The following is a 21,826-nucleotide window of genomic DNA, read 5'->3' as shown; positions in this document are numbered from 1 at the left end:
AATTATAACACAATTTTCATGGCCCCCAGAATGTTTTGTTTTATCGTTATGTTGTATGAGTTTTGGTTAATATCCTGTTGAATGTTTGATGATCCCATTATAAGAACCTTTTCACTATATATATAAAAAAAATTCTATTGGTGTTAAAGGTTCTCCATGGAACCAAAAATAAAAAGAGCCTTTATTCTTTGTGTCATCATTGCACATTTTTAAGTGTGCAGCAAACCAACTTAAGTGAGTATTTTGGAATATTGTTATTTTAATGGCCATTTAATCGGTGTAAAACATACGTGCAAGTAAGTACATCAACGGACTGCATGGCCATTAATTACTTTAAAATGGCATTATAGTAACCCGAAGCAATTTACAACTGCATAAGTGAGCCAACTGAACTGAGCATGAACCTCGCATGTGAAAAGCTCGACAAAACGCCTGTCAGCGCTTGACCACACTTTCCCGCGCACAGGAGCCAGCTGCGCCTTTGAGCTCTTCAAAGTCTAATCCTGGAGCCCGTGTTGTCCCAACTTTCCCACAGCCGCTCTTCAATGGGGCCCAACAGAAGTGTGCCGCAGTCCCCAGCGCATTAGTAATGGGCTCTCAATGAGGCAAGCAGTCCCCCGGGGTATATTGAGGAATGATTAACAGAATAATTAATCCTTAAGGGCCACACTTAACTGTCCAAATACTTCTTGAGCTAAAATATAAGGTGAATACAGGACAAATTAATAAATAATACAAATAAATAATACAAATATGCATTGGCCTTTAATAAAATATTTCATTGACAATACAACATGAAACACTAAAACAAACTAACATGAAAAAATACAGTGAATGGCTGACGTTTTGGTCATTGTTAACCTGTAAATTAATTAGAAATCAAACAGAAATTTGGAAAATAAATATATGTACAGCCTCTCTCTCTCTCTCTATATATATATATATATATACACAACAGCCACTTTAATATTTTTTAATATTTACATGTGTATATTTAATATGTATGTGTGTATATATGTATGTGTATATATATATATATATATATATACTACACACACCTACATACACTTTTGTGTGTTAATTAAGGGCTAAACATCTAGTCATTGTAAGCCTTTCAAATAATTGTTCAGAATCTCTTCTGAAAGAGATTTTGAGCGGGAAGCGTTTGAAAGTTCTCATAATCTCCATTCACTTCATTGATCCTCTGTTTTCCCGCCGGAACAGCCAGCGCTGTGAAAGGCTCGTGCACTCTCGCAGTTTCACGCTTCCCATTTACAGCGCGTGAACACACACACTCCAGCTGTTTGAGCGCGCACCTCTATTGTTTCCCAGCAAAGGAGGATCAGGCCAATTTAAAGTTTCCCTATTGACCCGTCAGCCGCGTTACGATTGGCTCACAAGTGTGGGAAACAGAAGACAGGATCACGGCTCTTATAAGGAGAGGAACTTCAGGAGAAGAAACACACACACGATCCAGTGACAGCACGCGAACTGCAGACATAATGGCACCTACTGTTTGCAAACTCACGCAGTCTGGAAAGGATAAAACTAAAGTAAGTATTTATCTATTTAAGACCTCCTTTCCATTTCCACTCGAGTATTTACTTACGATCCGCTCTCTGACCAAACCTTTAACTTTTTTTTCCAGATGAGGAAACCAGTGGTGGAGAAGATGCGCAGAGATCGTATTAACAGATGCATCGAGCAGCTGAAAGTTCTTCTGAAAGCCGAGCTAAAAGCCAGCCAGCACTGCTCTAAACTAGAGAAGGCTGACGTCCTGGAAGTGGCTGTCATTTACCTGAAGAACAACACGTGGCCGCGGGCGCCGGATGCGCATGCGCAGAGCTACGCCGACGGTTTCTCTAGGTGTATCGAGGAGACGGTGCGATTCCTGTCACTCCACAACCAGCAACAGATCAACAAACCAGTGATGGAACACTTTGACGGGACCCAGCGAGCCAAAGTAAGCGCGCAGGACCGCTGTCAGATCGCGTCAAAGAGCACCGGAGAGCAGGCGCTTTGGAGACCCTGGTGATCTTCATAGCATCCTCATGAAGACGTACAGAGAACGGACTGTTTCTCTATCTTAGTAAAACATGTCATTTTTATAAAATGTTGATGTAGACAGCAGCTGTCATGACGCAGAGAATGTTTCAGTTTACCCCAAGCCTGAGTCTGAGAGCACGCGCTGCTTCACCTGTGTGGAGATCAACTTTATTTACATATTGTAAAAATGCGTACTACGTTACGTCACCTTATTATGTTTCTGTTGGAAATAACCTCTTTAATTAGATTGGTAACCTTTAGAGGCGTTAAATCCCTCATATTGATGGAATGTGTAATGGTATCTCATGAGTTCAGGAGAAAAATAAACTAAGTTACACACATTTCTGTTCATGGTGCATTTATTATTATTATTGTTAGTGTGTGTGTGTGTTTATATATATATATATATATATATATATATATATATATATGTGTGTAAGGTCATAACTTGAATACTAAATATATTTTAACCAGATATGTAGTAGAAAAAAACATTAATTAAAATTGCACGTTTCCTTTTATGTATGGTTATTTATTTGTTTTATTTATTTTTAATGAAGTCTTGGAGTTTTTTTTTTAACTGGATATAGAAAATATTTTAAATTAATTAAAATGACATGTTTCTGTTGATGGTTTGTTTGTTACTTTTTTTTTCTCATGAGATAACTTTGAAAAAATTTTTTTTTAAATCAGCTATCCAATATGGAAGACCATATAAATATTAACCATACATGAAGTAATTTATAGTAAATACAACAAATTTAATTGTTTGCTGGTTTTACATGTACCTTCTAACACCCGTATTTATAGCTAATACCTGACACTAATTTACATCCTGAGTAGGTTTATTGAATTACGCTGAAATGACAATTACAAGTTAGAGTTAGCTGCTAAATTAATATATAATAAGGATGTAATATACATACATGAAGCAATATTTTCAATAAAACATTCCAAAGCAAACTGATTTCCATAAGAAAGGAATCCTGCATTTTTCAGGTTCTGGAAACAGCATGCTAGTCTACTGCGACACTTGGGTTTTCTCATGATTAAGGACAGATCCTATAAAGAAAGAGGAACTGGCTGCATGAGAGAGGACAGAGGATGGGTTCTCTTGAATTTATTATGTGTTAAGAAGTGTGCCTTCACAGCTGTATCGCCATAAAGCATCTGTCTGAAGTGTGGCACGCTCCTGAGCTGCAGCCGCTTTAAAGTCAGTCATAAAAGAGCCCACAACATGTGTTACTGTGGGAATCAGGATCCAGAGGTGGCTCAACACAAATAAAGAACAGCAAAAGTACAAAAAAAACACTTTTATACAAGATGACAAGGAAGCGGTTTTCAGCACTTAAAGGAATAGTCCACCCAAAAATCTAGATTCTGTCTTCATTTACTCACCCTCATGCTGAACACACACACACACACACACACACACACACACACACACACACACAAAGAAACAATGTAGCTATAAAACCTTGAAAATTCAAGGTATGGGCTGCAAGTCTGAATAGTATTCAGTTGTAAATAATAAGTCAGAAAAAACCCATCATCCAGACCAAGTGTTTATTGAGGCACAGTAAGTCGTTAGATTGCACTGCCAGTGAAGGAAATTTGGACTGTTTGATACCTTGCAAACTGAAAACACTCCATCATGTTTGCCTTCACACTTACATGTAAATTCTATTTGAATGCTACAGATTTAAAGTAGAATGTCACATGTAATTCTAATCATTTAAATAAGCTCATCACATCAGTATAAATGTAACAGAAGAATTGACATGGGAACATTTTCCTTTCACTTTTTTGATAATTGTAAAAAGATAGAAATCTGTTTACTGTCTTGATGTGTTGAAAGAAAAAAGAAAAATCACACAGCACATGATTACAGATTAACGTGGAAACTCTTCAGTGCATTTGTTTGAAATCTTCATATTAATGATCCAGTGATATCTGAAGGCTGGACGGACAACAGAGGCAACAGAAATCTACAAACACGTTCAGTTCCTTGAGTACATTCACACTAGCTAGAGCCGTAGCTGCTGGTTTGGATGTTGAAAGCATCACCAGCAGAGGGCAGGTTTCTGTTTAACAGTCTAAGGGCCTCTCGGCTGTGTTTTCAGAACAATTAAGAAGGGGACTGATTGCTTTATGAGTCTTGATGAAGGGATTTAGGGAAGGAAAGCATTTGGTTGATGATCTCTTAGCCCATGTAGGGATATTTCCACTCTGTAAGAGGTACGTGGGTTTGCTTGACGACCTGCGGGGACGTCCATCGGAGGACATAGTGAGGGCCGCCGGGCTTGTCATTGGTGCCTGGAAAGATAATGGCAAAATGAATTCTGCAGGCATGAAATATATTTGCTATGTTTTAAATTCACTGATTTTTGCTTGCACATATATTACACCTTTTTAATTAATTGATTTATTTAAAATATTTTTCCAGTTAAGAACGTGAAAAAAAAAATCGTCAATTTTCCAATAAATAATTTATGTTTTAGTTTTGGCAAGGTTTTTTTTTTTGGAACAAGCAATACATGCACATTTCAGTTAGCACATTTTTTTATTTATTGTGAAACATTTTATTTAAAACAATTAAAAAAGGTGTATATAGTTTATAATATTAAGTAGTCATTTAAGGGAAAAACGACTCAAGTATTTTTAAAAATATATTTGAAGAATATATTTTAGAAGACTTGCACTTATATTTCTTAAAAAAAAAAGAAAATTTAAAAATCTTAAAAATATATATTTGTTTTCCATTAAGCAAATTAAAAACATTTCCTCATATCTCAGTAATGTATGTGCTCTTCTGTTTTGAACATGTTAAAATTATTTTTAAACAAAGTAATGGACAAGTCAACATTATTTTCCTTTAAAAACTCCAATTTAACTTGTAATACTTAATATTTTAATCTTTAATAATAATACAAAAATTCTGCAGGCATGAAATGTGAAGGTTTTTTTTCTTTTTTGGTAAGCAAAGTATATATCGGAGTATATATTTATATTCTATATCCACTGATGTTGACTTATTTCAGCTGTATATTTTTATTAAAAAACTTGGTATTATTCAGCAAAACCCTGTTTATTGAGCTGGAACAACTTTTCTTTTGGCTATACATTTAAAAGAGTGTGTATTTCAATGTTTATTTTTGAATCAGAAATCAATTATTTTAACTTTACATTATGCCACAGAGTCTGTGTGCAGAGTCTGATTGAATCTGGATCATGCCGATGGTTTTCAGTTTACCTGATGCTCTGGCGCCGCCAAAAGGCTGCTGGGCCACAACGGATCCTGTCGATTTGTCATTGACATAATAATTTCCAGCAGCGTTTCTAAGAGCCTTTCCTGCTTCATTAATAACAGCCCTGAAACAAGCAACCACATTATAGATGTATGTTAAAGATGTATAAGTCTAGTACAGAGATACGAGTTCCTCCAAAATATGTGTCATTTAAAAGCTGGTAATGTGCTAAACTTAGTTATTTCATTTACATACTAACTGAATCTAGTCCAGCAACTGATAGTGAAACGTGAAATGGTGAATGGATGAAATGGGGCTGCACTCACTTATCTTGGGAAAAGATGGCTCCTGTCAGGGCATAGGGAGAAGTGTTGTCTATTAAATGCAGGACCTTCTTGTAGTCATTTTCAGGGTAAACGTAAACTGTCAGGATAGGCCCAAAGATCTCCTGAAATAGCAAAGAATATATATACTGTATGATATTTAATAATCCCTGATTCTGACTTGCACTTATAGTCTAATGGAAATTTATGGAAAAAGTAAACTGTGACATTTAAGTAAGATGTAAGCAAGATGGGATGTAAACTCAGAGCTCTAGGGAAAGAATCGTGAGATTAAAATTTAGGATTCAGAGGAAAAAAGTAAAAATTGTGAAATGTTAACTTACAATTCATAGATAAAAATTTAGAACTGTGAGATGTTAACTCAGAATTCAGAGGAAAAAAGTCAGAAATGTAAACTTAGATTAAAAGTCAGAATTGGGAGATGTAAACTCAGAACTATAAGGGGAAAAAGCCAAAATTACGAAATGTAAATTTAGAATTTATAGAAAAAAAAGTCTGTAAACAGAATTATGCTGAAAAAGTCAGAATTACCAGAAGTAAACACCAGTCAGTACTGAGATTTTTTTTTTATATTTATATTCAGTTCCGAAAATAAGCTTCCATATAATTAACTTATTTTTTTGTTTAGTTTAAGTAAATTCTATAAGCCTTCATCCCTGTTAAACAATGCAAGTGCACTTCTGTTCATATTTCATATATATACAGTACAGACCAAAGGTTTGGACACACCTTCTCATTCAAAGAGTTTTCTTTATTTTCATGACTATGAAAATTGTAGAGTCACACTGAAGGCATCAAGGGCTATTTGACCAAGAAGGAGAGTGATGGGGTGCTGCGCCAGATGACCTGGCCTCCACAGTCACCGGACCTGAACCCAATCGAGATGGTTTAGGGGTGAGCTGGACTGCAGACAGAAGGCAAAAGGGCCAACAAGTGCTAAGCATCTCTCGGGGAACTCCTTCAAGACTGTTGGAAGACCATTTCAGATGACTACCTCTTGAAGCTCATCAAGAGAATGCCAAGAGTGTGCAAAGCAGTAATCAAAGCAAAAGGTGGCTACTTTGAAGAACCTACAATATGATATATTTTCAGTTGTTTCACACTTTTTTGTTATGTATATAATTCCATATATAATTCCACATGTGTTAATTCATAGTTTTGATGCCTTCAGTGTGACTCTACAATTTTCATAGTCATGAAAATAAAGAAAACTCTTTGAATGAGAAGGTGTGTCCAAACTTTTGGTCTGTACTGTATATATATATAAATCAAACAAATTAGCATTCAACCTCTTATGTAAAAGCTTTAAATTAACCAGTAATATTTCTCGAATCAAAAATAATTATTCATTTATAATGTCAAGTATTCATTTTGGGCAAATGGTTGATCGAATCATATCCTGTTATGTTCTCAATTTCTAGGTCACTCATTGGGGTGACTGTGGGTGGTAACCAGTTCAGCTGAGACCATCCGCTTGTGAAGATAAATGAGGTTAAATGGAAGAGATTGGCTTAACTAAACAAACCAAAGTCCATCCATTCACCACCCTGAGCCTCTGTGAATGTGTGTGAGTGTGTAACTGTAATCCTCAATGGGGAAAAACCAAATAAAGATGTCAGCCATCATGCAATTTTGCATGCAACAATTTTTATACCTCATTCATGATTTTCTCTTGTGGGTCTGTGGTTTCAATAATGGTGGGTTCTACAAAATATCCTTTTTTATTATCACAGCTTCCTCCAGCGATGATCTTCAGATGTGGAGAGGTTTTTGCGTGTTCCAGCCATCCCTTGTTTCTGGAAAAGGACTTGAGAAAGAAATTAAGAGTGTTGAGTAAGAAGTAGATCAAAGATGAGCTACATTTACTTTGTTATTGGATTAATATGTTGTTGATTTGTACCTTGTCATCAATAACTGCTGAGAAGAAAGTGCTGAAATCTTCAACTGGCTTTGAAGTGAAACAGAAACAAAGTCAAAATGGCAATAAGTTCAGTTTGTAAGAAAATTACTGTTACTATCCACAACTGCCTGTGTCAAAAGAACACTTTTCCACTTACGTCTCCCACTTTGATCTGTTTGTGCACATCCATGAGTTCCTGTTTGATCTGAGGCCACAGTGAGTCTGGTACGTACATCCTGGAACAGGCCGAACACTTCTGTCCTCCGTACTCGAACGCAGAGCGGATGGTGCCGTTCACCACACTATGCACGTCTGCTGACTTGTGCACAAAGTGGAAGTTCTTACCACCGCATTCTAAAACAAGCATGAGAAACAAGAAAATAAACATACACGAAAAAAAAAAAATAGGTCGAAAATTATTAGAATTTCATTCTTAATGCCACTGGAACCCAAACCTCCAGCAACACGAGGGAAATTCCTGTAGATGTCCAGATTCTGGGCGACCTGCTTCCACAACCGTTTGAAAGTTCTGAAAACATTTGCAAAAATAAAAAAAACAATCAAAAAGGAAATTTTCACTTTGCACTGTGAGACTACAGAGTCTGACAAACTTTAACTCAGACAGAAGGTTATACTAAAGATAAGAGGGTCACGTTTTGTTTTAAGGTCCAATTTTCATTATTTACAAACCATTAACTATGACTTTTGCCTCAATAAACTACTAATTTGTTGCTTTTTAATAGTTAGTAGGGTAGGATTAGAGATGTAGAATACGATCTTATAAGTACTAATAAACAGCCATACTAGTTATAGAGAGAATAAGTGAGAATTGGTCCCATACTAAAGTGTTACTGCTTAGAGTAACAGAGTCACATTACATACTGTATGACTGAGTCAACAAGCACAGAAAGAGACGTACGGCACACTGCCAGTGAAGTTAATGCCAGCCAGGTGCTCAGAGGACGTGATGGTGTCTCCAAACACTGGACCATCGGCTGGGACAAACTGGATGATATTGGGTGGCAATCCGGAATCTCTCAGGATCTTATAGACGGCATAGCTGGCAGACATGGCTGTGTCACTGGGTTTCCACAACACCACGTTACCCTGAATGCATATAAGTGACAAAGTCAGTCGTAGAAATGAACCAAAACACTCAAGTGGCACTGCGCGTCACTACCAATTCATTTAAAAAGAACAGTTCACTCAAAAATGAATATTTTGCTCCACCCAAGAGCAATTCACACAACTCCAGTCCAACAATTAAAGCGAAAGCTGTGAGTTTATAAGAAACAAATGCATCATTAAGACATTTGAACTTTAAACTGGCAATAATACAAGACCTTGATAGTGCTTATAGCTGAACTGAACTTGTTTTATTATTAAATAGAAAACAGAAATAAATGTGTGTTGACAACTCACCATGATAGCAGGGGTGCCGGCCAGGTTTCCACCAATGGCTGTGAAGTTAAATGGCGCGACAGCAGCTACAAAACCCTAAAACAAGTAAAAGCCAAGGTAATGCCAAATAAGGGCTTGCACTAGTGGTGCACGATAAATATCGGCTGATAATTAATTTCGCAGCTTGTCAGTTAACAACAGCTCCGTGAAGTAACAACTGCTCTATGTGAAATCACGCACCTGATGGAATTTACCACTGATTAGAGAACCGGCTTTACTGATGAGATGCGCATTAATTATCGGCCGATATTTATTGTGCACCCGTAGCTCGCACAGACACAAGTGTTATGCAGTCATCTGGTTATTCAGAGAACGCACCTCCAGCCCACGGTACAGCATGGTGTTGGTACTTCCATCGCTGTCTAACGGCTGCTGCTGTTCCAGCTCAATCGCATGTTTGGCATTGAACCTGAAGAAGTCGATGAGTTCTGCAGCAGCGTCAATCTCAGCCTGAACCACAGTCTTACCCTGAGACAAGGATCAAAGGTCATTTGTTTAATGGAAAGTCAACATAAATAATCCCAGATGCAAAGGCATAATGAACTAGTTAACATAAGCAGTAACCAGCTCCAAATGCGCAAAAGTACACCTGTCCGATCATGGTCTTGGCCAGGACTTCTGCTCTCTTGGGTCCACTGATGACGTCAGCAGCTTTGAAGAAAATCTGGGCTCGATCTGCAACAGGTTTGAGATCCCACTCTCTCCGAGCAGCGACCGAGGCCTCAATGGCTTTATTTAGTAGCTCCTTAAAACACAGCCACACAAATTAGGAACAAAAACAACCTCATTCCATGCTAAATTAATTATTTGGAAAAGTTCAAGTAAACAGGATTTCCTCATGTGAATCTTATAATTTACAGTATTAACATACTGTACCTTATCAGCATAGCAGAACTTGGACACTTTATGAGAGTGGTTGAATGGCTAAAAGGAGGGAAGAAACAATAACTTCAATTTAACATGATTATAGAATATAAACACTGAAATAAAATAAATCCACACTGTCCTGTGATTGTTTGGAGAGAGGTTTTAAGTACAACAGAAAACAAATAATAATAATAATAATAAAAAAAATATATATATGTATATATGTATATATATATATATATTATATATATATATATATATATATATATATCAAAGTACAATGCAGAAAAATATAATAATAATAAAAAATAACTAAACTAACCTAACCTATTGATTTTAAATGGATCTTAAACATTTACCTTAAATATAATAATAATAAAAAATCGATCTTAAATATTGATTTAAGTTGGTTTTATTTTATTCAAAGGACAAAATATATAGTAAAAATATTATGTATTATTTTCATATAATTACAATAAAAAAATAATAATAATAATATGTAAAAAACAAATTTAATTTAAAATTATTGATTATTGTTATTTTGAGTAAATAAAAAAGAGAGACCCCAGTATGGCAAACAATAGTATTATTAAGCATTATATTTCATGCCATAGTGAACAATCAAGTATTCCAGATGTAGTGAGGAAGATTTTGCTGTAAAAGATCTACAGAGCACATGCTCATACAGAAACCAAAGCAATGATTAACTCACAGACAGCTGGTATCTGATGTCTTTGGTCCACACTTCTTCATTTCCAATCACACATGGAATTTCTTCGGTTCTTCCCTTCAGGTTTTGTAATGCCTGTAAACAAAGTAAGCCAGAGAGGTTCAATCAGTCAGATACGCACATATTTAGTGTGTTGGGAAATCAGAGACAATATGTTTTTCACCTTCTCCAGCTCTGATCTCTCTTTACTGCCCTCTCTGAACCCCAGAATGGGCTCATTCTTCACCTCCACAGCTGCACGCGGGAAGGTCTTGAACCTGCAGAGACACAAAACCAACAAACACACTGTTGCTCTTCAATACTTCTCAGTTTAGTCACAGAGATCACAAGCCTCTCAATCAGTAACTTTTATAAAGTCAACTAGAAGAATAACCTGCTGTAAATCCATAACAGGAGACAGCTGGGTCACTTTAGTCTTTAATGCATTCATCTGTTAGACAGCTGAGGTAGTTCACATGACACGTCAAGCAGTGACAGCAGTTTATTATTCATCAATGATACACTACCATTCAAAAGATTTAATACACACAAAAAAATCTGCAACTGATCAATAAAGACATTTAGAATCAAATTCAAAGAATCTGGTTAAATGTATGATTTTTACTACAAAAATATTAAAAAGAAATGTTTCTTGAGCAGGAAATCATTAGATATTAGACTGATTTCTGAAGGATTCTGTGACACTGAAGACTGAAGGAATGATACTGAAAATTAATTTTACAATATATTCACAATATTACTGTATTTTTGATCAAATAGAAAACAGCTTCAGTGAGTTTAAGAGACCTGTAATAACATGAATACAGTGTTTGTTTTGTACAGTGTTTCAGTATGTGGATTATGTTTATGAATAGATCGAGTTAAAGTAATACAATAAAAACACCGAGAGACACTTGTGTAAACAGATCTCGCCTACATAATAACAGCAGGAGGACGAGTTTCTTCAGCTTCACACAACAGTCTGCCTGACTGTGTGCACGTCCAGCACTCACTCACATCACATAATAATGCACAGGCATACGATTATTATTATTATTATTATTATCTGCGTAAGGTGACAGACGTCAAGAAGTCTCCAGAAGACTATCTCAAAGTGAAAGTCGTGTGAGTCCATGTGCAGCTGCATACATACCCCTTCCAAGACTGGCAGATGACAGATCGCACTCGTAGCATGATTAATCTGTACTGACAGGGCAGAGAATTTATTTATATATGTATGAATACAAATTATTATCCTCTCGTTGAGGATTTGTAACGTTAAAATGCGACCCTGACAGTTAAATTCTCCAGGATCACAGGCTGGGACGTCACACGAATGGAGAATACCACTTCCGGTATAGGGGGGATTTATTAAAGTGTTAAAATTGTTACAGTCCATTCAGCTTTCAGACATCATGTTTCTCATAAACAATCGATAATAGTGACCAAACATGATTAGGTAATTAAACATATTGTATTTAACATTATATCTGTAGCTTCACACGTTCATCATGTAGACATAAAGTTATTTGGAGTTAAGCTGCTCCCCCGTTGTTGATAATGGAAGAGGCGAGAAGGCGAGTCTCTAACTGACCAATCAGCGTTCGAGACGTTCTGCCCTCTGTTTGAGTCGTTTCTCCTACAGGGTTTCTATTTATAAAATAAGTAACTACTTATGTTCATGTGCCAATGATGCTTTCTGGAGTAAAAATTAAGATTTTAATAAGTACAAGGACAACACTAAATTTGTAAAGTCTTTACACGGACTTTATGTGTTTTTCGGGTGTTTATATTTTAGAACCACGCTCCCACATTTAGGCGCCATATTCGGCGAGACTTTAGTGGTGGAGAGCATTAGTATGTGTGTGTGTGTGTGTGTGTGTGTAACTAATGAAATTACCACTGCATTAGCAACAACAGCAACAAATACAGTTTTTCCTTTCTTTTTTTAATCAAGTTTTTATTGTGTTATTTGTATTTTTCTTTTTCTTTTTACCTAATCAAAATAACCCAAATGCAGTTTGATTGAGATTAATTGGAATGCACAATAAAAAAATAAAATAGTAATAATAATAAAAACATTTATATAGTTAATTAAGTCTGATGCTGTGTACTAATATTTAATAATACCTATCATGTTTAATGCTGAATTAATACGTGTCGGGAGTTATTAATGGACCAGTGTATGCTACATAACATGCATGCACATAATATATTACATTACCCTTTACATTCAGGAGCTCTGCCCCCTGCATCGTGGCTGAGGGTGATCTGAGTCTGGAGCTGTTGGTGCCAAATCCGGGAGGGAGATCTAATAGACTGGCACTCTGAACTGGAGATCGAACTGCCCCCTCTCCTCTCTCCGTCATCTCCGCTTGTCCCATCCAGCCCTCCTTGATCCTTGGTTCCATGCATCCTTGAGGGGGCTTCCGGTCCTCCAGTGTCCGCTCCTCAAAAAAATCTTCTTTTAGATCCTAAGAGGATGAGCTAGAACTCTCTTGGACCCCTACGCATGTTCCAGGCCTTTGGCCTTAACTATACATTTACCAAAAATCCTAGGATCTCAATTGATGTCTCTATTAGCTCTTTTTTACTTTCCACTGAGAAGAATCTCCCAATCACCATCCAGTCACGACATCTTTGAAATTCATTACTCTTCAAACCCGGAAGAACGTGATTGTGACTCCTACACCACCAAACCTCCAAACCATCAAGATTTTCATCCGAGACTGCATCCTGGCGCTCGTTCCAGGCCAAGGCAATGCAAGTATCATACATTTAACTAAACGAAACAGAGGTTTAGTATAATGATGATGGTTTTACTCAAGTGGTTAACTGACTCTTTTCATAGCTTCATTCTTTGGTTTTCCCAATGGTTTCAACCATCAAATCTCATTTTCCTTTTTCCTTCAATATCCTTTCTTAGAGTTGATATGAAATTACGCTAAATGTTGGCTGGACAAAGAGATTACTTAATGGCAATTTAATTACAGTTACTACTGGCAGTTCATATAAATAATTGTAATTAATTGTAATTATTTATATACATTTCCCTTTTGAGCTTGATCTACGATGATGGCCTGCATTGAATCTCGCCATCCTGATTTCTTGGGAGACCATCAGCACGATGACTGAATATTCATGCTCTGGAGTATTACTTTCAGACTTGCATTTACCCTCATCATCCCTCGCTTTTTCTCCTCACAGGACGCCCATGAGTTTCTGACGGTTTGCCTGTCCCATTTGAAGGAGGTGCGTCTGCAGAGCTACTGGACTCAGTACACCGGTCCCCTACCCAATATTCCAGCACGCCGTCTGCGCACTTGTGACAGGTAGCATCACACGTCCACACCTGCATTAATTTCAGACTTATTATATATGTTGTCGATGTTCTTCTGTTGTTTCAGCTATGGCTACCAGATAAGCTTCAGAGAGAATTCCAACTACCTCTTGCTGGTCATCAGTCCTCAAGGTAGTCTCATTGACAGCCTGCAGCAGTACTTCAAAGTGAGTGATGTTACTGATTAAATCATATCAGCAGGAGGATGTAGTTTCTGATTGGCTGACATATGTGTTGTTTGTTTTCTCCAGGCATCTTTGTTTAAATGCTGCAGCGAGTATGTAGGCACCACAGCTTGAGAGGCGCTGGAATTGCTCACCCTTCCAAGGACTGACAGCTTGTTAATCAGTACAACTCAGCCTGAGCGAGTCAATAGCCGGGTTTCCATCCTAAGTTGCGAATTTAGCTTATGTGCAAAATTGGAATATTATTGCATAAAACATTTGCAAATAAGCAGTGTTTCCATCCAACTAGCCAGAGAGAACAGAATTTTCACTTCTTACTAAACTGGGACTAAATATCACTTAGAAAAGTAAAATATAATAAATTACTTGTGCTTCGAGTGACCAGGCAAAAACAATAAATTCACCTGCTTTGGGAGGTGAATGTCAGCTGTTCGGGAACGCAGTCTTGGTAGACCGTTCTAGGAGGCAATTATATAGAAATACTTTAATGACAAACGTTGCTCAGGTACTTCAGAATAACCATAAGAACATTTCAGATGCTCTTTAACAAAACACATACACTTTTTTGAACACTAATGCAGGATTTTGTCACAGTTTCTGGTCTGTGTATCCCTGGGTGTCCACTAGTGGTCTCACTTCCCCATAGAGTCACCCCACTGCAGGCACTACATTTCCCACAAGCCTTTGTCCCATTCATCGCTGTTAATTGCACACCTGCTAATTGCACTCAGCTGTCCCTACTTTCATCGTTTTCACCTGTCCATATATATCCTGTTTGTTTCTATCAGTTTCATGGAGTCCTTGGTTTATGTCACCCTGCTTTTTCGTGTTCCCTATTGTTTCTTGTTTTGGACTGCTTTTCTGTTATTGACCTTTTGCCTGTTTGGATTATGATTTTTGGATTCCCCTGTTAAAACACTGCAACTGGATCTCCCTGTTTGTGTGTGCGTTCATTACAGAAGGACTCCATCATGCCCAGATCCAGCGGTGTGGAATTTTTTTTTTTTTTTTTTTTAAGTGAAAGTGAAGTGACATTCGGCCAAGTATGGTGACCCATACTCAGAATTTGTGCTCTGCATTTAACCCATCCGAAGTGCACACACACAGAGCAGTGAACACACACACACACACACTGTGAGCACACACCCGGAGCAGTGGGCAGCCATTTATGCTGCGGCGCCCGGGGAGCAGTTGGGGGTTCGGTGCCTTGCTCAAGGACACCTAAGTCGTGATATTGAAGGTGGAGAGAGAACTGTACATGCACTCCCCCCACCCACAATTCCTGCCGGCCCGGGACTCAAACTCACAACCTTTCGATTGGGAGTCCGACTCTCTAACCACCAGGCCACGACTTCCCCAATTTCGTATCCGTTCCCCAGCCACCATGGAGGAGCAGAGGGGGAGGCTTTTGAACCTAACCACCCTCCGTCAAAAGGGGATTGAAGTGGGTGGTTTGGCTCAGATTTTTTAGACAATGGCAGTAGGGCTGGGGTATAATGATGAGGCACTTAAGGACTTGTTCAACGACTGCCTGGATGACCCTTTGCCTCAGTGGGAAATTAAGGGGCTGGAGGTCCTGGACTTTTGGGGGTTCACCAGTTAGAGCCCTGCACGGGCCTCAAATCTAGGCCCGAGCCCGGCCCTGGCCCGAGACGCTCAGGCCCTAGCCCGACCCGTGTCCGACAGCTCATCAGAATTATCAGCTCGAGTCCGACACGAGCCCGTGTTTTTATTTATTTATTTATTTTATTACACAGCAGAAGCCTGCCCTATTTGCAACAATTAAAAAAGGGGTCAGTTTTGTGTTATGTTTCTTTTCATTTCTTTATCAAGTTAATTTAGAAAAATGTTTGGAGCATTTTTTTAAAATGAAGATTTACGTTAATCAGCCGAGCCGACAGCGAGTAGCCTAAAACATATTTAATCAATTAAGCCCCTCAAATTAACACTAATACTTTACTTGGCTACAATAAAATCCATAGATATAAAACACTTCAAGCATATCACACAGACAGTTAGTTTAATATAGCCTATGTTTATTTATTAAACCACAGTGAGTAAAATAAAAAAAATTGAAATACTGAGGCAGGCTCGCAACAGCGCTCGCAAACGAAATGAGAAATAGCCTACAATCTAAACAAATTAAATTAATTAAAAACAAACTTGCAGGTTATCTTACCTCAAAAATGCACCACAGAACATGTCCATTCTTTTTTCCATTAGTTTCCAACAGTTAAACGAAAATAAAGTCCAGTCAAATGAAAAGTTAGAACAGTCTCTTACAGAGAGAGCATCGTTGAGAAAAAGAATAGCATCCAGAGTGGAAGGTTTTAACCCAGTCCTCCTCTCTTCCATCACTCTTCCCGCTGCGCTGAAGACACGTTCGCTGCTGCTGCTGGCGGGACACTAAACACAGAGCGAGCCAGTCTTGACAGTTGCGGTAGCAGGGTCTCGTGCTGTTTCCACCATAGCAGCACATCTCGTCCATCACCTTCCATGTTGTGATTGAGGCGCATGTATTGCTGTACTTCATCGTTCGTCATCCTCGTCCTGCTCCACAATATTTTCAAACTCGGCCAGCGCTCTCTTCTTTCCTGCGTGGCCCGCAACAACAGGTGCAGACACAGAAATGCTCGCCACTGCATGAATCAACATTTTATAATTATTAGTTGGCCAACTAGGCTATGATTAATACATTAATTTAGAGGCCTATAATAGCTACTACTACAATAAGTGGATATAAGTGAAGTATAATCGTGGGTCGCGCTGACGGAAAAGCGTGCGTGAGACTGTCATGTTAAGTATGTCAGTATAATTATAACGGGTTGAATTATCAAATTATGAAAGTTATGAGGTTATGAAATGTCTATGTTTGTTTTTCTATCATCGACGTCAACTTCTCATTTTTTTTTTATTAATGTCTAAAAATATAAATAGAAGGATAACCCAAAAAAGGCCCGAGGCCCGGCCTGCATGTGAGCTATAACGTGAAAATTGGCCCGAAGCCCGGCCCTAGGGGCATAAATAAGTCGGGGCCCGTCGGCTGAAATGCAGGGCTTTATCACCAGTTACCTACACCATCGTGGTCTATGGGATACACCAGACACACCTGTCTCTCCAGACATGATGGCCGACTCTAGGCCTGTGTCTCCAGACAAGATGGCCGCCAGCACAGCCCCACTGCACATGGTGGCCGCCAGCCCAGCACCACTGCACATGGTGGCTGCCGGCCCAGCGCCACTGCACAAGATGGCAGCCACAGTAGACTTTCCAGAGTCGAGTCAGGTCCCCGTTGACCCTCCAGAGTCGAGTCAGGTGCCCGCTGATTTCCCAGAGTCTAGTCAGAACACCATTGACCGTCCTGAGTCAGGTCAAGTCCCCCAGTAACACCCATGAGTCAGGCAAAACCACAGTTAGACCTCATGAGTCAAGACACTCTTGATCTCCGTGAACAAGGTCAAGTCACCGTTGATCTCCGTGAAAAGGGTCAAGTCTTTATGAGCCCAGTCAAATCACTACTGTACTTCCAGAGCCTTATCACATCCTGTCTGTTGTACCCAGTAATGCTCTCTCAGCTGGTTTTATTGCTGTCAAAGAGACTGTTACGGCTGTGGAACCTCCAGAGGTGGCCGCAACTGCTGTAGAACCTTTGGAGGCCATCTACCCTCTTGTCACGGCTATGGAGGCCACCTATGAACTCACCTCCTGCCCTGTCATGGCCATGGAGGCCATCTACCATCTCACCATGACTACGGAGGCCACCCTTAACCTATTCATGTTCTCTTGTTCAGTCTTACCTGACCAGACTTGCTCTCCTATGCCATCGACCCCCCTGTGGTGGTCCTCTGCTCCGCCTTGGTGGGCTTCGGTCCCATCTGCTCGGCCGTGGTGGGCTCCAGTTCCACCTGCTCCACCCTGGATTCCTGCTTTGTCGGCACTGCCCTGGGCCCCTGAACTTTCCGATCAGCTTTGGTCTCTCTTTTTTTTTCACTTCCTGTTCCCCTCTATGGACCTGGCCCTCCGTCCCTCTTCCTGATCATCCACCAGTCCACCTCCCTCCTGGTCTCTTTGTTCTTTTGGTTTGTTTTTGTGTTCTGAGGAGCATCTGGTAGCTGCTCCTTAGAGAGGGGGTAATGTCACAGTTTCTGGTCTGTGTATCCCTGGGTGTCCACTAGTGGTCTCACTTCCCCATAGAGTCACCCCACTGCAGGCACTACATTTCCCACGAGCCTTTGTCCCATTCATCACTGTTAATTGCACACCTGCTAATTGCAATCAGCTGTTCCCGCTTTCATCGTTTTCACCTGTCCATATATATCCTGTTTGTTTCTATCAGTTTCATGGAGTCCTTGGTTTATGTCACCCTGCTTTTTCATCCTGGTGTCCGTTACAGATTTATATCGCAAAATGCTTTTCCATCTCCCATTATTCACAATAACCTTTTTCCACATAAAAAGAGGGTGATGGAAACATGGCTAATAACGTTTAATGATTAAGAGCCAAAGAGAAGAAAGAACAATAGGGTTGCATCTGCAAGACCACAGGATAGATAGGTAGATAGATGGAAAATTAAATAAAATAAATGTTATTTATATATTCTCATCGCTAATCCTTGTTTGATATTTAGAAATGTTTTATAAAAATTTTTAACTTGTCAGTTTTAAATTCTTATGCATCTGCTAGATTTATTTTATGATTATTTTGAAATATTACTTTTATCTAAAACACTATGAATTACCATTGTGCATGAGACACATGAATTAAACATTCTTTATTTTTACAATTTCTTTAATAAAACATTCTATTTTATTTAATAATTACATTTATTCTAAATGTATTTAAAAATTTAAATAAATCTAAATATTTATATAAAATTAAATAGTAATTTCAAAAACTAAATTATTAAATTAATAATAAAAATGTTTTAGAAATTACTTTCTTTGAGTTTGTGTAAACACACACTGTACATTTATGGCCTTAAACATCAACACTAATGAAATATGGCTTTCTTTATGAACAAGATAAAAAGGTCTTCAACAAAGCAAATTATTCAATTATGTTTATTTTTATTCTTTTTGACCCCAGCACCAATTACATTCATTATTTTGAAACATACATCAGTAGCTCACACACCAGGAAAATTCATTTGCAGCAAAAACTAATATCAAAGACAGCATAATGTTCTAATGTACGTATACTGATCATTTCAGACGTCAAAGTAAATATCATAAAAATAAAGATAATTAACAGTGCTATGAGAAGGATTCAGAAGGAGTCAGAAGCTGAAACTCTTTGGTAGGCTTTCAGTAAAACTCATAGATGCTGGTATGATGATGGGGTATAATGACCTAGTGCTTTATGCTTCATTAGAAATTCCATATTCATTTCAAAAGTAATTGTGCAAGTTATTGTGTAGTCAGCTTGGCGTATGGGCAAAACCCCACTTCAGTCCAGATCAGAACAAAGTCTGCAGAAAAGACCTCATATGGTCGAATCCCAGTGGTCATATGATCAAAACATCCAACTAACGTTGTGTCTCATGAACTAAATATCATTCTCTACTCATGAGCTACAAGTGATATTCTGTACATAAAGGCAAATCTTGATGTGATAGGTGAAAGCACAACATTTAGCATTCTTAACTCATTTTGTTCCAGTCATTTTAACCCAGAGAGACTTTTCTTTTTCCTGAAAATCCTATTTAACGTTATTGAATTATACTAAAATGTGGCAACCTTGTGAGATAATTTTTAAAATATAACTTTTTTGGTATTTTTTCCTGATTAAAAATGACCTGCTTACATAAAATCCTTATAAATTTTTCTTGTTGTGCTATATTATTACCAGATATTGTATTGTCTTTTTTATCAACTTGTTTTCATTTAATCAGAACAAATTTAAGATTATGCACTTCAGTTTTTGAGCGGATATTGGCAAAACTACCCACATATAATGCTTTATTTTTCACTCATAAACTGATGTGAATAAACTCAGATGACCAGTCACTTTCAAAACGAAATAAAAAAATCTTAGTTAATTGAAAGAAAACAAGTTCACAAAAAGACAGCGCTGGGTAGTACCTGATTGCATGGAATCTGGATAAACATAATCAAATCAGAAGTACTTGTAATTAGATCAGATTACCTTTTTAAAATGCCCATAGATTACAGTTACGTTTTTATAGATTACAAAAATAATCAGAAAGTACTCATAATACATTAATTAATACGTGTAATCCAACAGATTATGTAACTACAATTCTGTAATCAGTTATGGACTACAGTAATCTACCCAGCGCTGGTGATAGTGTAGCATAATGAGAGATTTACAAGCATTTTTGACTGGATACACCAAGTTCGGTAAAGCACAAGGGTTAAGAAAAACACCATATTTGATATGAAGACAAAATGTTCGGCCTGAAACATACTCAATGCAAGTCTGTGATGTCAAATGCTACAAAACCTCAGTTTATTGAGCATGTTTCTGGCTTTATGCTTGTGCCAGTTAGCGCTACATGACCCATCACAACAGTTTTATGTTTTACAGAAATGTGCACCTACATTTGCTGCCATTTTGTGCTTTCCTTAAAATGACAAAAAGACAAACATGATGATGACAGCATTACTTTCTCATCCAGTTTCCGTAAGTTCCTTCTGAATACAACATTAAAGCTCACAAACTTGTATTTTTCTTTAGGATACTTTATACTGTATATATAACTGTAACTTATTTCTATAAAACATAAACACATAAACACAATGGAATTCAGAAAACATTTCAGAATATGATTTTGCATGTTAATTCTTGTGATACTGCCCTTTTCCTATTTTATTTGTTCAAAAACCATAAAATCGGTTTTGAGAAGAGACATCTGGTCCATGTTATGGATCCAGATTCAGACCCAAAAATTTGCTTGATTTTCACCGTAAACAATCAAAAATAGACACACAGTGCTTGAAAAGGGGAGACTCTAAAAGTGCATGTTTCATTTTCCAGGGAAAAGCATTCAAATTAGCCCCAAAAATCCTGAACATTATACAATCAAATGATTTTTATATATTTAGGAAATTCAAAAGCCAGATTTTGTCCTATCTTTCATAAGTTAGGAAATCAAATACACAAACAAAATTGCAAAATTTACAGATGATTTGATCAGATATGATATTAAACTTTTTAGTTAATTGAATAAACAAAAGTTATGCCTACCGACTTATTTACTATAAAATATTTTTTAAAAACCGTTTGCGACCATATTTTGAGCTTATAATTACATATTTGATCTTATTATTAAATCACTGATCAGTTTAAAAAAACCCATCAAATTTCCCCATATTTCAGATTAAATATGTTTAAATATGAACCCAGGAATGTACACTACTGGTCAAAAGTTTGTCTCTTATGCTCAAAAATACAGTTAAACCAGTAATAATGTGTAATACCATTACAATTTAAAATACCTGATATATTTTAAAATGTAATTTATTCTTGTGAATTTTCAGAATCTTTACTCCAGTCGTCTAATATGCTGATTTGATGCTTAAGAAACATTTCTTATTATTATCAATGTTGAAAACAGTTGTGCTGCTTCATATGTTTGTGTTCTGATCAAACAAGGAGCAGGAGAGACTTCTTTCAAAAACATTAAGAATCTTAATTCTTCCAAACTTTTGACCAATAGCGTGTAAGATAATGCATGGCCAATGTACAATCAAAACCTCCACCTGAA

The 21,826-nt window shown here is 37.6% G+C and overlaps 2 protein-coding genes across 2 annotated transcripts; one reads left to right on the top strand and one right to left on the bottom strand.

Annotated features, from left to right (window-relative positions):
- Positions 1–1,393: 1,393 nt before the first annotated feature.
- her2 (hairy-related 2) lies at positions 1,394–2,387 on the top strand. Its single transcript, XM_059537521.1, has 2 exons — positions 1,394–1,553; positions 1,649–2,387. The coding sequence occupies exons 1-2, from the start codon at positions 1,503–1,505 to the stop codon at positions 2,033–2,035; spliced, it is 438 nt and encodes a 145-aa protein (XP_059393504.1). The 5' UTR covers positions 1,394–1,502; the 3' UTR covers positions 2,036–2,387.
- A 1,211-nt stretch (positions 2,388–3,598) lies between these two features.
- Positions 3,599–11,913, bottom strand: aldh4a1 (aldehyde dehydrogenase 4 family, member A1). The gene is made up of 15 exons (XM_059537550.1): positions 11,729–11,913; positions 10,760–10,853; positions 10,579–10,671; positions 9,876–9,923; positions 9,589–9,744; positions 9,318–9,467; positions 8,961–9,035; positions 8,458–8,645; positions 7,994–8,067; positions 7,696–7,892; positions 7,539–7,586; positions 7,293–7,445; positions 5,621–5,742; positions 5,300–5,418; positions 3,599–4,362 (listed from the first exon to the last, which is right to left on the bottom strand). The coding sequence occupies exons 1-15, from the start codon at positions 11,767–11,769 to the stop codon at positions 4,250–4,252; spliced, it is 1,671 nt and encodes a 556-aa protein (XP_059393533.1). The 5' UTR covers positions 11,770–11,913; the 3' UTR covers positions 3,599–4,249.
- Positions 11,914–21,826: the final 9,913 nt, after the last annotated feature.

Source organism: Carassius carassius, chromosome 44 (assembly GCF_963082965.1).
Source record: "Carassius carassius chromosome 44, fCarCar2.1, whole genome shotgun sequence".
NCBI lineage: Eukaryota > Metazoa > Chordata > Actinopteri > Cypriniformes > Cyprinidae > Carassius > Carassius carassius.
This window is presented reverse-complemented; position numbering and strand designations above follow the sequence as displayed.